The sequence below is a fragment of the Myotis daubentonii genome, chromosome 18 (assembly GCF_963259705.1).
Source record: "Myotis daubentonii chromosome 18, mMyoDau2.1, whole genome shotgun sequence".
NCBI lineage: Eukaryota > Metazoa > Chordata > Mammalia > Chiroptera > Vespertilionidae > Myotis > Myotis daubentonii.
Window position 1 is genome coordinate 28,030,740 of NC_081857.1, and position 16,464 is coordinate 28,047,203.

The 16,464-nt window shown below is 54.9% G+C and overlaps 1 protein-coding gene across 1 annotated transcript; it reads left to right on the plus strand.

The window, feature by feature from the left end:
* The first annotated feature begins 2,442 nt into the window (after positions 1-2,442).
* Positions 2,443-11,871, plus strand: SH2D2A (SH2 domain containing 2A). The gene is made up of 8 exons (XM_059673268.1): positions 2,443-2,552; positions 3,333-3,487; positions 4,248-4,432; positions 5,182-5,271; positions 5,454-5,622; positions 9,238-9,387; positions 9,587-9,898; positions 11,577-11,871. The coding sequence occupies exons 1-8, from the start codon at positions 2,519-2,521 to the stop codon at positions 11,724-11,726; spliced, it is 1,245 nt and encodes a 414-aa protein (XP_059529251.1). The 5' UTR covers positions 2,443-2,518; the 3' UTR covers positions 11,727-11,871.
* The last annotated feature ends 4,593 nt before the right edge of the window (positions 11,872-16,464 follow it).

Here is a 16,464-nt window from a genome sequence, read left to right on the forward strand (position 1 = left end):
GACGTGGGCTCTGCCCTGGAGGCACGCAGGGCCCGCTCGGCTCAAAGGCACCCGGACCGCGGACTGCAGCCCTCCATGGGCCCTCTATGACCAAGGTCCATAAGTTTAGGACCTATGTTTTCTTCTATGTGCTTTACTGTTTCAGATCGTATATTTAGGTTTTTGATCCATTTTGAATTAATGTTTGTACAAGAGGACAAACTATAATCTAGTTTCATTCTTTTGCATGTGGCTTTCCAGTTTTCCCAGCACCATTTATTGAAGAGGCTTTCCTTACACCATTGTGTGCTTTTGGCTACTTTGCTGAAAATTATCTGCCCATATAATGTAGTTTTATTTCTGGGCTCTCAATTCTGTTCCATTGGTCTCTGTGTCTGTTCTTTTGCCAATGCCTTGCTGTTTTGATTATCATAACTGTGTAGTATATTTTGAAATCAGATTGTGTTATAGCTTCATTCTTTTTTCCCCAGAATTGTTTTGGCTATTCAGGGTCTTTTGTGGTTCCATACAAATCTGACGATTTTTTATTCTATTTATTTAAAAAATTACATTGGTCCCTAACCAGTTTTGCTCAGTGGGTAGAGCGTCAGCCTGTAGACCAAAGGGTCCGGGTTTGATTCCGGTCAAGGGCACATATCGGTACCTTGGTTGCAGGCTCTTCCCTGGCCCGGGCCTTGGTCAGGGCGTGTGCAGGAGGCAACCAATTGATGTGTTTCTCTCATATAGATGTTTCTCTCTGTCTTTCCCTCTCTTCCACTCTCCCTAAAAAATCCATGGGAAAATGTCCTTGGGTGAGGATTAACAACAACAACAAAAATGACATTGGGATTTTGATGATTGTATTAAATCTGTATATTTCTTTGGGTAATATGGCCATAATATTTATTTTTTTAAATATGTTTTTATTGATTTCAGAGAGAGGAAGGGAGGGAGAGGGGAGAGAGAGAGAGAGAGAGAGAGAGAGAGAGAGAGAGAGAGAGAGAAACGTCAATGATGAGAGAAAATCATAGATTGACCGTCTCCTACATGTCCCCTACTGGGAATGGAGCTTGCAACCTGGACATGTGCTCTGACCAGGAATCAAATCCTGACCTCCTGGTTCATGGGTCAACACTCAACCACTGAGCCATACTGGTGGGGCTGGCCATTTTAATTATGTTGATTCTTCCAATCCATGAACATGGAATAGCTTTCAATTTCATTGTCTTTTTCAATCTCTTTTAGTAATGCTTTTGTAGTTTTCAGTATATAGGTCCTTCACATCCTCTGTTTCTCTTTTGGTTGCAATTGCAAAAGGAATTCTTTATTTCATTTCATTTTCTGAAGTTTCAGAAACTTGTTAGTATATAGGAAAGCAGTGGATTTTTATACATTAATTTTATATCCTGTAAATTTACTGTATTTGTTTATTGTTTCTAACAGTTTTTTTGGTGGAGTCTTTAGGGTTTTCTATATACAGCATCACGCCACCTGATATCTTTTTTTTTTTTGCCACCTGATATCTTGAAACAAAATCCTTTTTCTCTCTGGGTTCTTTGCACCAAGAACAGTGCCTGGCACGTAGTCAAGGACCGTTGGCCTAAATCACGGTGAGATCAGTAAGAGATCTAGATCCTGCTCCAACTCTGTCACCACCTTGTGAGACACTGAAAACCCTGGCGAAGGCACTTCTCTGAGCTCCAGTTTTCCCTCCTGGAAAATGGGGATCATGTTCCCAGTCCCCTTCTCATTTGTGAGGGGTCAAATGAGAGAGAATGGGATTGGTCCTCTAGGACAGCAGGAGACACAGCCCACTGCGAGACATCAGCATTGAAGTCGTTAACAACTGCTAACAGTGTTACTAATAATTGGAGGGAATTCTCCCTCCTTCCTCCAGGATTGCCTGGTTTGCCCTAACCACTTCTGTATCTGTTGGAGGATGAAGCCAGGCCCCCTCCTCCCTACCCTTTGTCTCACAGATTTCGTATGACCTCAAAATGTCCTTCCAGAGGTCTGACCTACGTCCTTCCTGTTGCAGCCCTGCCTGCTCCCCTCCTCAGGTGTCCCAAGAACATAATCCTGAGTATAAATCTCCAGGGAATCCGAAGCCTGAGCACCTTTTAGGGCTTATCTCCCTAAGGTTGATATCCCCACTGCCACTGCTCAGAGCAGAAGCTGAGATGGAGACAGAGAGAGAGAAAAGGAAGTCCCAGTCTGGAGTGAGGGAGTAAAGAAAGAATCGGGGGGGGGTGGGGGGGGGTCGAGGTCAGATAGCAGAATGGACTTCCTAACACCCAGACACAGAGCGACTGACACAAACACCCACCACCGCACCACCACCACCTTCAGCTGCCTGGCTTCCGGGGGAGGGACGACCGTCTTATGGCTTTCCATGACGTGGGTGCTCTGCTAGGGCTAGGGTTGTGGGTAGAGCGACATTTCCTGCCCAGGGGGCAGGGGGAGAGAAGAGTTGCTGAGTGTGCACACGTTTTGAGAGCACAGGCACACACCCGGCTCCTGGGCTCCTCAGGCTGCCCCCATGGAGCTCCCCCTGGCCCAGATAAGCCCCCAAGGTAAGTGTGATGTTTAAGAATGTGGGTGGGAGGGGACAAGGAGACCCCTGGGCCAGAACCCTACCGCAAGCCAGAGCCACCACCCCTTCTCCTTCTCTGGGACTGCAGGTCCCCTCAGCCCTGAGAACAAAGGTGACAGGGTCTGCTGTGTGCTTCTTAGGGAGGAGGGAGGAGGGATGGGGGAAGCCGGGGGGCCCTAGGCCAGAAAGAGGGGCTGCACTAAAGAGATCTGCCTAGCCCGGCCAGCATGGCTCAGTGGTTGAGCATCGACCTATGAACCAGGAGGTCACAGTTCAATTCCCAGTCAGGGCACATGCCCAGGTTGCTGGCTCGATCCCTGGAGGGGACCTTCATGAGACAGCCAATCGATGATTCTCTCTCACCTTTGATGTTTCTCCCTCTCTCTCCCTCTCTAAAATCAATTAAAAAAAGATATTTTTTAAAATAAAGAGATCTGCCTCAGCTCCCTGATTGTGGGACTGACTTCCAGGCCACCAGACGACGAGCTGACATCCACCTTCTTTCCTGGTGCCCAGTTGCCCCCAACAAGCCCCTCTGCTGCCTCAGCCCCTCTTCGCCCCATTGGCTCCATACTCCTCTTCCCTGATAAACTCCCCCGTCTCCCCCCACTGTCCTACCTGCATTTCTCCTGCTGTCGTGACTGCCCCTGTCCTCCAGGTCCCTGGTCAGAGGCACCTCTCAGCCTGGGGGAGGGTGGGCAGCAGAGAGATGCAGTCCCTCACTGAGAGCCCCCCCCCCCCGTCCTCTTTGTGCCAACAGGAAGTCACAACACCCCCCCTCCAACCTTCACCACCTTCCAGCCCTTGGACTTCACTCGAAAAAGCTGCCAGGGCTTGCTTCAGGACACCAGACTCCAGGCCCTGCAAGCTGGAGAGGCCCCGTTCAGCCCCAGAGCCCCAGATGTCCACGCTGCGGTGAGTGGGAACCTGGGGTGCAGCTCCTTCATCTGCTCCAAGCCTGCCCTGGGTGCGGACACACAGACGGACAAAGGCCAACGGGAGAAAGCAGGAGCGGTCTGGGGCTGCCTACAGGGCAAGGGCACAGAGGAAAAGGAGGTGGGAAGTCCCTCCTTCGTATGCTGAACTGCTCCTCGGTCCCTGGGAAGCTCAGCTGAGTCCCCAGGCGACCAAGGTACAGTGAGGGTATCGGGTCCTGGAAGCAGGCGTCGGCACCTTTCCCCGCGGCTCTTACTCGCCTGGCACATCCCCATCTCAGTCCCTCCAGCCTGCCCAGTGGTTAGAAGGTCCTCCCTGCCAACCCACGCAGTCCCTCCTCCTCTAGGGTGAGCTCTCCCTCATTCTGGCCTCTGGGGTGACCTCCGGCATCACTGTCTTCATCCTTCAGGCCAGGGCATGACTTTCTGCCCGTCTGGAAGACTTCACCCCCATTTAGGCACAATTTAACAGCTTACTGCTACTGGCTTCAAGGCCAAGAGGGAAGTAGAAAGAAATATCCCTGAAACCAGACAGCGGGGGAGCTGAAGACGGGATTTAAGTTACACTTTGGGAAGGACTTTCTGGGCAATTAGACTTAAAATAGGCAACTGGGGTGGGGGCTGGGAGCTCCCCCCATGCCCAGGAGGGTCTGGGGTAAGAATGAGAAGGTGGCCGCTGGCCTGGAGTCAGGAGAGGGCCCACGAATCATGGCGACTTTCCCTCCTTGAACCCTAACCAGGCCTCTCCCCAGGCCCTGGGGGCTGCCTCCAGTCAAGAGGACACTGGGAAGGCTGAGGAGGTGCCTAAGGAAGGAGGCCAGTCCCTGCAGGCCGAGACCCGGGCTTGGTTCCGGAAGACCCAGGCCCGTGGGCTCCTGCAGCACGGGGCAGCCCCTCCTTGGTTCCACGGCTTCATCACTCGGAGGTGAGTCACCAGGAGGAAACAGGCCCAGAGAGGGGCAGGGGCAAGGCCTGGTCCGCAGCCAGTCGGGCGTCGATTGGGCTCCAAGTCCAGGCCATGACGCCTGGAGGCTCCCAGGCCACTCCCCAAGGCATCTCTCCTGGAGGAGATGGTTGGAGAGGCTCCCGTCCACCCCCCTCTGTGCCTCAGTCTCCCCTCTCTACCACAGACTCAATTGTCCTCCTGTATCTAAGGCCTCTAATCCTCATGGTTTCCACCTGCCTCTCAGGCTCTCTCCCGCCATCTTTACCTCCAGCTCACCCAGCCCGCTCCTCTTTCTTGCCTCCCTTGCAGTTCCTACCTCCTCCTCCATTTCTGCTTCACTTCTGTCAGCTTGACTTTTGACATCTAGAAGTCTATTCCATCCCTGTTGGTGCGGCCGCAACACCACCCCCAGAGCCGCCACCACCTCACTCCCCGCTCCCCCCCCTCCCCTCCCCTACGCCCCCGCCAGCCCACAGCCAGCTGCCCTTCCAGGATGGGGCCGGGAGGATGCAGGGCTGGGAGTCGTCCTGGGTGGGACCTCTGGTCCCGTCCACGCCCAGGCCCTGCGGCGGAAAAGCAGTGCCCACATCCTCTCCCTCCCATCCCCACCCTCTCCAGCCACTTCAGTTCACCTGGTTTGGGGTGGGGTCCCCCGTGAGAGCCCGGGAAACAGGGGTCAAGGCTGGAAGGGTCAGAGCCCCGTTCTCTCTTCTCCTCCGTCACCACAGAGAGGCCGAACGGCTGCTGGAGACCAAGCCGCAGGGATGCTACCTGGTGCGGTTCAGCGAAAGCGCCGTGACCTTTGTGCTGACCTACAGGTGAGGGCGGGGCCGCGACCAGGAAGCGGGCTTCGGGCTGACCGGGCTGCTCCGAGGGGCGGGGCGGGGTGAGCCCCTCCGGCAGCTCCTCCCCATCCCACTGCTGCGGGGGACACCGTGGCGCGGGGCGGGGAGGGTTGGGGGTGTTGGGGCGCAGGCCTGATCCCCATTGGGCCCCCCAGGAGCCGCACTTGCTGCCGCCACTTCCTGCTGGCCCAGCTCCGGGACGGCCGCCACGTGGTGCTGGGCGAGGACAGCGCCCACGCGCGGCTGCAGGACCTGCTGCGCCACTACTCGGGGTCCCCGCTCAGCCCCTACGGGGAGACGCTCAGCCAGCCCCTCGCCCGCCAGGTACCTGACCTCCACCCTCCCCCTGACCCCCCCTTCCGCCCTGACCCTCACCCTCACCTGACCAGCGCCCCTTCTCACAGAGCCCGGGACACCTGCGGGAGGACTGCCCAGCCCCGCTCCTGCCCGCCTCCGCCTCTCCGTGGAGAAGGTGCCTGCTGGGCGGGAATCCTTGAGAGACCAGCCCAGCCAGAGACAGGGCCTTCTGAGAGGCCCCAGTCAGGCACCTGGGGCATTTGTGGGTTTTATTTTGTTTTGTTGTTGTTTTAATTTATTAATTTGAGAGAGAGAGAGAAATACCGATTTGTTGTGCCACCCATTCATGCGTCCACTGTTTGATTCCTGTATGTGCCCCGACCGGGGATCAACCCGAAACCCTGGTGCCCCAGATGATGCTCCATCCAACTGAGCCACCCGGTCAGGCAGGCCATTTGTTTTGCGTTTTTGTTTTGTTTTTAATTAAAAGATATTTATTGCCTGGCTGGTGTAGCTCAGTGGTTGAGCATCGACCCAGGAACCAAGATGTCAGGGGCACATGCCCGGGTTGCAGGCTTGATCCCTAGTAGGGGGCATGCAGGAGGCAGACAATTGATAATGTTTCTCTCTCATCAATGTTTCTATCTCTCCATCCCTCTCCCTTCTTCTTTTTCTAAAAATCAATGAAAACATATTTGAGGGGGAAAAAGATATTTACTGAATACCCAGCATGTCCCAGGTGCTGCAGGCTCTGGAAATAGAACCATGGACAGACAGACGGGTTCCAAACCCACAAAGCTTACTAACCAGCAGCAAAGAGACAAATAATGGGAAACAAGTGTGAGGGTGTGGTGAGAGAGGAGAGCTGAGTCAGGAATTACCTCCCTGAGGAAGTTCAGGCAGTTCTGAGGGACCACTCTGTGCCAGGCATTGGTCTGGGAAAGTAACAGTAAACAAAACTGACCGAATACCTCTGCCTTCATGGAGCCTGCATTCTAGTGAGAGGAGAGACAACGAACACAAGCTGTAGGCATGCTCTAACAGGAATCCACTGTGAGCCCTTTGTGATTTTTTGTTGTTGTTGATCCTCAGCTGAGGACATTTTTTCAATAGTTTTTAGAGAGTGAAAGGGAGGAGAGACAGAAACATGGTTGTGAGAGAGACACATTGATTAGTTGCCTCCCACATGCAGCAGGGGATCGAGCCTGCAACCGAGATATGTGCCCTTGACTGGAATCGAACCCAGGACCCTTCAGTCTGTGGGCCAATGCTCTGTCCACTGACCCAAACTAGCTGAGCACTGTGAGCCCTTTGTCTTGAGGCTTGTTTCTTTCGTTGGCCCAGTGGAATCCTAGGGGAGGTCTTAGGAGAGGGTCTCAGTAGAATGTTCATTAGCTTTTCAGGTGTGTCCTTCAATATATTGATTCATCAGAATGTGCAGATAGAAGGGTCGGGGGTTAGTTTCACTTTTAACGAACATTATTGAAGAGGGACCAGACCGAGGCTGGTCGGCCCCAGGACAGTCTGGAGTGTGTAAACCATTTGCTCCTAAGTGTCCTTGGTTAGGGAAGATAAAACCTTCTGCTTCATTAGCTGGCTGTGAATTGCTCAAAGTGTTTGGCCTTGTTTAATTATTTTGTCTCGGTTTCCCTTATTCCACTTATCAAGGAATTTCCCCAGCTTCTTCCTACCCTGCCACAAGAGGAGGAAGCTATGGAGGGGCAAGTCTGGGGGCAGTGGAGATCAGGAGGTCAGTTTTGACGTGTATAGCTTGAAATGGCCATTCGATGTCCACGTGGAGATGGCAAGTGGGCAGTTGGAATACACGGGTCTGGAGTCTGAGAGAGAGGTCTGGACTGGAAATAAATATTTAGAGTCATCAGCATGTAGCTGGGTTGATTCTAAAGCCTTCGGGAGGGGTGAAATCTCACCCAGGAGTGAGTGTAGATGGAAAAGAAAGGACTACCACGTCTTCAGCATTTAGAGTTTGCAAAAATGAGGGAGAACCTACAAAGAACATTGAGAAGGAGCAGAGAGAGAGAGAGAGAGAGAGAGAGAGAGAGAGAGAGAGAGAGGAGAAAACCAGGAGTGTGATGGTCTGGAAGCCAAGCAAAAAAAAAAAAAAAAAAGCAAGTCATGGAAGAGCAAGTGCCTAGGGGTCCAGAACTGACCATTGAATTTAGCCAAGAACTCACTGGGGACCTGGGCAAGAATGGTTTCTTGGAGCTTGATTGGAATCAGCTCAAATAGTGGGGTCGCTCTGGCTGGTGTGCTCAGTTGATTGGGTGTCATTTCATGCTCTGCAAGGTTGCTGGTTCAATTCCTGGTCAGGGCACATGACTGGGTTTCAGGCTCGATCCCTTGTAGGGGGTGTGCAGGAGGCAGCCAATCGATGTTTTGCTCTCACATTGATGTTTCTCTCTCTCTTTCTAAATATCAATAAAAATATTTTGTTAAAAGTGGGAACTATGCCTTATAGGCAACTCTTGTAGACTTTTGTGAGGAATAGGGGAGACCGGAAGATCTGGAGCAGTGAGAACGGGGTGTAGGGAAGTCTGGAGGTGAGGGGAACCAGCTGGAACTGACAGAGCTGAAGGCAGAACTGTTGGAGACCAGCCTCTATGATGGGGTCTCAAAGGGTCTTGTCACTCAAGCTCTTTGGAGTTTGGACTTTATCATGGAGCAAGGGGCAGCCACCGAAGGATTGCTAGGAGAGTTTCTGCAGGCTCACGCACGTAGAGTGGAGAGTGGGCTGAAAGGGCAAGATAACACAGGGGAGGATTTAAGAGGCCTGGACTGTGTGTGGTGGCTGTGGGCAGGGAGAGAAGTGTGCAGATGTAAAAATATTTAGGCAGTGGAAGGAGCAGGGCTGTGTTCCATCCGATGTGGGCAGGGAGGGGTCAAGGTTGACTCCTAAGATACTGCTATGGCGGGGGTGGGGGGGGAGGTGTTACTTTTTTATTCATAAAGGGAATGCTGAGAGAGGAGGAGGAGGAGGGGGCAGGGAATAAGAATTCCGATTTGGATCCATGAAGCCTGCCGCGCCTGTACACCTCCAGATGGAACGTGCACTTGGCGGATTGCAGGAGCACAAGGAAAGCCTATGGCCTGCGCCACCTGGGGGCAGCCATGACCCCAGGGCTAACTGCCGAACTAAAAGCACACCTATTGAGGGAGGGAAGCGTCTCACTGTAGGGCTCGTCCCCTCCGAGGCGGTCTCTCGGCCCTAAAACATCTGGCTGATCTCTCCATAAAGTATTCCTCTGGCACCTGCAGAAATAAATGTAGGCACAGCAGTCTTGGAGATCTATCATGCCAAAAAAATGTTAGGCTAAAGACTTCTCCAGGCTTGTTGCATGTTTACAACCACAGGCACAAACGAAGACCAGCCTGGTCCTGTGCTGCAGGTGAAATTAAGTTTAATGCTAGAGGTTGCCGTGACTAGAGCTACCTCCCCGCCCCCCGGTCTCCTTGCCATCCTTGTGCCCGCTTCCTCACCCAGGGAACCCAGGGCAGGCCGAATTTCTGTGCCCCTCGCCCCATCCTCTACCTCGACTGGTTTATTTTGTCCTCCTGGATCACCTGTCCGTCCCACCCACTGTCCCTGCTCAACCAAGTCCCTCAAGCCTCCTTTCCCTGCAGACTCCTGAGCCAGCAGGACTTTCCCTAAGGACTGAAGAAGCAGACGCTGGAAGCAAAAGCCAGGACCCACACTCCCAGTATAGCCCAGTCCTCAAAAAGGAGAAGCCCAGAGCCCTCACGCAGAAAGAGGGGGGCAGCGAGCCAAAGGAGGTATTGGGCTGGAGGAACTGGGAGGAGGCGGGGCAGAGGGAGGTGAGGACCCAGGAGACAAAAAGGAGGCATGGCCAGTGAGGAGTGGGGCCACTGGGAGGAGGGGGGTCTGCAGAGGGCAGAGCTCTGGCTGGGCTCCTGCCGCGACCCTACCTGGTTGCTCTGACCCACTCTCCTCCCTGGCGTCACTCTCTCCTAGCCCTCCCAGCCGCCTAGACCCAAGCCTCCCGTCCCCGCCAAACCTCTGCTGTCCTCCGAAGCCTACGCAAGCCCAGCGCCAAGACTCTGCCGGACCCTGCCCGCCAAGCCCTCCAACCCCATCTACCACGAGCCGGATGAACCCATAGCCTTCTATGCTATGGGCCGGGGCAGCCCTGGGGAAGCCCCCAGCAACATTTATGCCGAGGTGGAGGTGGAGATGGAGGTGCCATCAGGGGGTGAGGGCCCATCGTGCATCCTCTGGCACCCCGTCCTCCGGAAGTGCCGGTCCAGGCCTCTCCCAGGAAGACAGGTAAATGGGGGAGCAGGGAATAGCTAGATCACAGGAAGGACTTCCTGAAAGCTGGTTTGGGAAGGGTTCAGATTGGATGCCTGGGTCAGGGTGAAGGTCAGCGGTCTGGGGAGGACAGAGTCCAGGCTGCCAGCACTCCTTTTGCAGGCCCAGCAATTGCTCCCACTCCTCTTCCTAGAGTCACTGGGACCCTTTGCCAAGTCCCCACCCGCTTCCACCTCTCAGCAGTTCATCCCTTCCTAATTCAAAGAGAAAACAGAGGCCCCAGCAAGCCCCCGAAGGCCTTCCACACAGAGCCTGTGTTTTGGTTGGTGTCCATCTCACCCGCCTGTCTTCTTAAACCCACCTGAGACTGACCCCAACCTGTGCCCCACCCATCCTCTCCTTCCCAGTCTGAACTTGGGCTCGCTCCCCCAGCCGTTATCAACCGCCCATCCTGAAGAAGAGACTTGTGCCGTCTCAGATGAGCACATGCCCTCCACCCCACCCCCAGTGCACACTCCCCTCTCCCTTCTCCATCCCTCCACCTCCCCAGTCTTCTCACTGGTCAGTTCAAGTCAGTATGTCATGGGCTGCTCCCACCCTCTCCCGCTGCCTCCCCACCTCAGGCCCTTTCCCACTCTCTCTCCCTGCTGGTGCCCCAGGCTCCCCCCAGCCCTCATCTGTTCACACTCACCCACACCCCTGCCACCTGCTGCCATCCTGGAGCTGATGTCACCAGTCCCTGTCTCTATCCAAACTTCTCTTCAGGCTTCTGCTCAACTCCCCAGTGTCCCATGGCCTCTCGAACTCAGCACAGCCAGCACTGCCCCAGCCTTTTCCCCGATTGCTCCCTGCCAGGTGCCCTATCAGGATCAATAACCTTCCAGCCACCCAACCACCCAAATCAGAATCCTAGGGCTCCTTCTACATCTTCCCTTTTCACCCCCATCCCCTATAAGTCACTGGTTTCTGCTGGGTCTGCTCCCAAATATATTTTTCCTTTCCCCAGTTTCAAGCCCCATTTCTCTCGTCAGGACTTTTCCAAGAGCTTCTTAGCTGGTCTCTAACCACCAGTCTTGCCACTTCTGAGCCACTGTACCCCAAGGAAGCCAGAAGGGTCTTTCTAAAACGGCTTCCTGGCCCATGCGGCCCTCCATACTCAGAGGGAGGGTGCCCCCTCCTCAGCTTTATCGCCCTCCCTCCCAGAACTGGTCATGTTTCTCCAAGTAGCCAAGTGGTTTCAAGCCTCCTGGGGTTGGCACACGCCAGCCCCTCTGCCCGTACCAACTTCCGGCAAGTACACCCTCCTGAGGCGTGGGAGCATCCTACTCATCCTACAAGACCAGCTTGCCCTTCTCCTCTGGAAGGACTTCCCTGACCTGACCACAGAGGGTCCACTGTGTTTTATACACACCTGCCACGCCACTGAGCCGCCGGACACTGGCTTCCCCTTGCCCGGCAGAGTGAGTTCCCTGAGGGCAGGGCTGGCACTTACTCATCTCTGTTTCCAGAGCACCCAGCACAGTGCCTGGCAGAGCAGGTGCTCAGGACATGTTTGTTGAATGAACGAGAGGGACTTAGCCCTCCTCTGTGCAGGCCAGTGTCTGTTGAGACCAGATGTCTTGGCCTGTGAGGCTGCAGTTAGGCCTAAAAGGCAGAGGGTCGAGGGTGTGCCCTAAGACTGTCCTCTCTCCAGAATCCAGGTGGCCAGCAACTGCATTCCGAGAACTCTGTGGCTGGACAAGGCCCTCCCGTGCCCCGCCAGCCCCTGCCTCTCTGGGGACACAGCCTCCCTCACAACCTAGACAGGAGTTCCAGGACAGAGGAAAGACGTGGCCCTCCCTAGGGCCTCCTCAGGAGCCAGTGTCTGAGCGGAGGGAGGCTAACCTGGAACAGCAGGTCCAGAGAACTTCACACGCACCCAGGTGCCTTCCTAAGGAAATGTGGATGGAACAAGGTGATCGATCCAAGCGGGAAAGGACCTCAGCTGTCACCTATTGCAAAGACGGCAAAAATGTGTCACCTTGTATCCCAACTCCAGTCCATTGGTCCTTGCCGCCTAAGGCTCTAAGGCGCTGCCTTGGAAAGGATGTTAAGGTCATATCTGAACTCAGCAGAAAAGAGCGCCGTGATTGATTAGTGATGTCTGCTATGGGTGAGGGAAAGAAGAGGAGCAGCATTTATTTTTATTTTTATTTTTATTTTTTTGCCCTTATTGATCAAGTCCAACTCCCTTGCTGTGCAGATAAGGAAACAAAGCCAGTGGGATGACTTGGCTGAGGTCAAGGACTAGGACCCAGGCCTCCTAAGCCCCTCGTTTAGTGCTATGTTCCTGACCCCCCCTCCACTGTCTTCACAGGAAATGTCAGAAATTCCCTAAGACAGGAAGTCTGGTGGCTTTCCTGGGTTCCACCGCACTGGGTCCTGGGTGCTGGTTCCCTTCCTCCAGACCCTGGCGTAGCCCTGTTATCCTGACAGGTCTGGGCCTCCCACAAAGAAGCCCGGAGTCAGAGGAGCAAATGTGGAACCCACTTCCTTTTGGGGACACACTCACCGGCTCCCTCCCAGTCCTCAGTGTTGGGTGTCCTCTGAGGATGTGGGCGAGGAGGGCCCGCTGCCCAGGCCTCTCCGCACCGAGTCTGACTTCCTTGGTCCTCTGAGCCTTTGGGTCTGGGCCCTGGTCCAATGCTGCTGCTGTCTGGGGGTTGGTTTGGCGAGAACAGATGTTAGAACTTGTTTGTTGATTCTTGTCTGGCTAATAAATCATCACCAACCACCTCCCCCTACAGCGATGCAGGTACTCCAGGCTCCTTCTGTCTCTGACTCTCTCGTGTTGTGGAAGGCAGAGGGGTCGGGGGCTGAGAGACACCTGCGCAAGGGTCACAGATCTGTTGGCAGGAGACCCGAGACAAGGGACACAGACCTTTCTCTGCAAAGTATTCCTTCCCTAACTGGGTTGGGCTGGGCAGGCAGCCAGGGCCAGAGGGTGGCTCTATCTCCTGTGGATGCCAGGAGAGAAAGAGGGACAAGCACAAGACTGGGAGGGGAGAGTGTACTGCCAGCCTGTGTGTGAGCCCTTAGGCTTAGAGGACGAGCGGCCCCAAGACTCTTTTGTGTCTTCCAGGCAAGGCCAAGACCAAGGCCATCGGCTTCTGCCTCAGTTGGAACCCAGTTCTCTTCCCTTTTGTGAAGCATCCTCTGCCCAGACCCACTTCAGGGCAGCCTCGGGCAGAACCCGTATTCTGGGCTTCAACCACCTGGAATAATCTGCCCTGGGTCTTATTTTTGTCTCAGACTGGGGGCTCTTTGCGGCAGGACTGTCTGCCCCTGGGTTGCCCTCAGGGCTTAGAACAGAGACTGCCCCCCACCCACCCCAAAGCCACTCAGGCCCAGGTACTCCAGTGGTCCTGCCTGTGCAGCCTGCTCAAGGCAATCAGTGCCTGTCAGGGCTCCTTCTCCTGCCAGAGGCGCAGAAATCCCCTGGCCCAGGTGCTGCAGCCATCACACCACGCCCAGCCTGGTGCAGGTGCCAGCTCCAGTGACAAGCGAATTCCCCTCCTTTCCACTCCAGTGCTAATCAGCTTAAGGAGGAATATGGTTGCTGAGTCAACAGAGCTGGGGTTCCACTTCCTGCCGCCTGTAGGTCTAAACCCCCTCCTGAGCCAGAGGAGAGGGAGGGAGGAGAGGGAGCAGATGGTTTACATACATCAGAGGCCGAAAGTGCAAGGAAGGTCTCAGATTAGACTCAGGGAGTCACCTAGTGGCTGACTCCTTGTGGCAGGGGGAGGAGGCAGAGAAAGGAGTTCGCTGCATAGCAAGAGCTGGTCGGTCCCCAGAAAGTCAGAAGACCCGCGGTAGCAGGATGGGCAGTGCTGGGAGGAGGCCGGACTGCCTAGGGACCCACTCGGTGTTTCTGAAGGGGCAAAGCCTGCTAGAGGCGGGCAGAGTGGGACCCATGACCCTCCGTCTCCCTCTCCTTCACGCAGCCTGGGGTGGGCCCCCGGAGGGGTGGCAGGAGAATCCAGATGATGGCATCCAAAGCCCTGGGTCCCCGGGGTGGCTCTGTGCTAACTGGCTGCGTAACCTTTGCAGGAAACCTTTTCTCTGCGTCTGTCCATTCCCCACATTCCTTTGAAATGGAAGTAGTGCCTCCTTATTTGCACACAGGGCTGCTGTACAGTTCAGACAAGACCAGCAGAATGAAGGGCTTGCCAGAGCAGGGCTGCTAGGGCTAACAGGGACCTCAGACCCCTCGTGACTGACTGCAGTTCAACTAAATAGGAAACTGAGGTCTAGAGAAGGGAAGTGACAGGGAGTTGGACGCAGTCAGGCCCCGATCATGTCATCCCAACCCAGGGCTCTCCCTTAGACCACAGGGCCCCGTCCTCCCGAGAGCTCCAGCTGCAGGCCCAGCCCTGAGGACGAGGCGGTGGGGCCGCCTTCCCCTCACCAAAATCATGGCCCCACACCATGCTGCTCGCTCACTGCCAAGCTAAGGTCTGAGGCTATGGTGGGACCTCAGGATGAAGGTAACTTTTATAGGAAAATGAGCTGGAGCCATTGCGCTGAGGGTGGGGGTGGGGTTCGGGCATTTCCCTGCTAATCTTCCCATGGCCAGTCCATCCCTCCTCTGCCTTCTCCAGGCAGGGCTTTCTCTGGCACAGCCCACTCTCAGGTCTGAGGGAAGTCTCCCACCCCCAGCCCAGGTCCCCTTCAGAACGGCCACACCTCCCAGCTCCAGTCCCTTCAGCGCCATGGCTGACCCTGACGACTGTCCATATTGTCCTGCTCCTGCCCCCCCTGACCTGCCCCTTTCATCCTATCTGCTCCCTCAGCGAACGCAGAAGACAATCTCAGTAGGGTGTCCTATAATCCTGGCTCAGGGGCACGGGGGGAGGGGGGTGTTCGGGTGAAAAGAACTCCATAACCTCAGCTATCCCAATTCCACAGCACATCGCTGCCCATGAACCCACTCGTCAGAGGCCCCACCTTCAACCCTCTCTCCTGGCCTGAGAACACGGGACTCTACTTGAAAGCTGAGGGAGGAGAGGGTAAAAAGGGTGGAAGCAGGTAGCACAGAGCTTCCCAAGGCCCACAGAACTGCAACCATTCCCTTCAAGAGACTGTGGCTTCTTGGACAGCAAGCTCAGCACCCAACTGGGGAGAAGACCTGGCCAAGACCCTCCCCAGGGCCAGAGGCTGTGGGGCAGAGGCTGAAAACCCTGACAGCCTTGCCGTCTCTGGGCAGTTTCTAAGCTGGATCCCTGTGTAGCTCAGCTTCCAGGCTCTACGGTCCGGTCAATACACGAACTGTGCCCCAGTCCCTCCAAAATCTGCCAGCGACTGGGATCCATCTCCGACCACGTTCTCCACCCCTCCTCCCTCTGCCCCCTGGTTGTTGCTGCCTGCGAACTCTAACCAAGTGCCATTCCTTACGCCTCCTCTCTCCCTCATCCCTGTCTTCTCTTTCCTGTTTGTTTACCACCAGACTTGAGGCTACTACCACCCAGAAGCTGTCAACTTTCTAACCTGTCAAATTTCTCTTGGTGACCAAGAAATTCCACCCACTAAATAAAACGTCATTGTTGACAGAACTAAAAAGTGGCTTTTAAAAATGTGGCTTAAATGACTTGCAGAGAATCAAAGGAGGCGGAAGGCAAAGGGAACCTAAAAAATATCATTCCCAGAAGACACTGGGCTCTCCCGACCTACCATGCCCTGCCTCCGGGCACAGAGCCCTTCCCGCTACATCGCGACGCGACCCCAAGAATAGAAGTCGGCTGCAGTCCCGGGAGTAGGGCACCGCAGGAGCAGCGCTGCACCTGTAGCATAATGGACCCAGGGAAGAGCATTTGACTCCTCAGGATCACAGACGGTTTGGCCCTGTTAAACCTGCCTCACCACCTAAGACACCCAGAGGGGCGATCTCAGTCCCCAGTGCCTCTGTGGATGATGGGAGTGGTGGGGCTAATGCACCGATTTTGACAACTGCAGCCTGAAGGTCCCTGAGGGATCCAAGAGCCCTGTCTGGCTCCAACCCCAAAGTAGGTCAGATTTCAGATAAGTGGGTGGTTTTCCTGTAAGTGATGAAACCCTCCACTGCACTTAATGGCAAACAGACTCAACTTACCCAGCACACAGGACCAGAAGGATGGTGAGAGGCCACACGGCTGCCTCTTCCCTCTCAGCCCCAAGTCCCCACCACACACTTAAACTGCCCCTCTGGCCTTAACCTTCCTCTGTCACCAGGACTGTCAAAAACCAATTCCTCTGTATAGTCCCTGCTCAGAACCTGCAACGGGAGTCAAGCATCTCTGTCCAATCAGTGCTCCTCTGATTGGCACCCAAGGCCTTTCTTCTCACAGGAGTTTCTTCAACACTCTCTTCCTGTAGGACACCCCTGCGGTTAAGCCCCACTGGAGTCCCAGTATCCTCAGCAACACATTTCAGGAAAATCTGCACACACTTTTGTGACCAGTACACGCACCTTCCCTCCCTCCGCGCAGGGAGGAACCATGCCTTCCTTCTCTCTTGTCACTCTGGGCCTCACAGAGCCGGACAGCTAACTGAATCCATAGACCCCA

Bases quoted from the DNA above. Each gene is read 5' to 3' on its own strand.
- SH2D2A (XM_059673268.1), top strand. From the start codon at position 2,519: ATGGAGCTCCCCCTGGCCCAGATAAGCCCCCAAG. The intron at 2,553-3,332 runs GTAAGTGTGATG...TTGTGCCAACAG, and splicing joins GGCCCAGATAAGCCCCCAAG to GAAGTCACAACACCCCCCCT. The intron at 5,272-5,453 runs GTGAGGGCGGGG...TGGGCCCCCCAG, and splicing joins ACCTTTGTGCTGACCTACAG to GAGCCGCACTTGCTGCCGCC.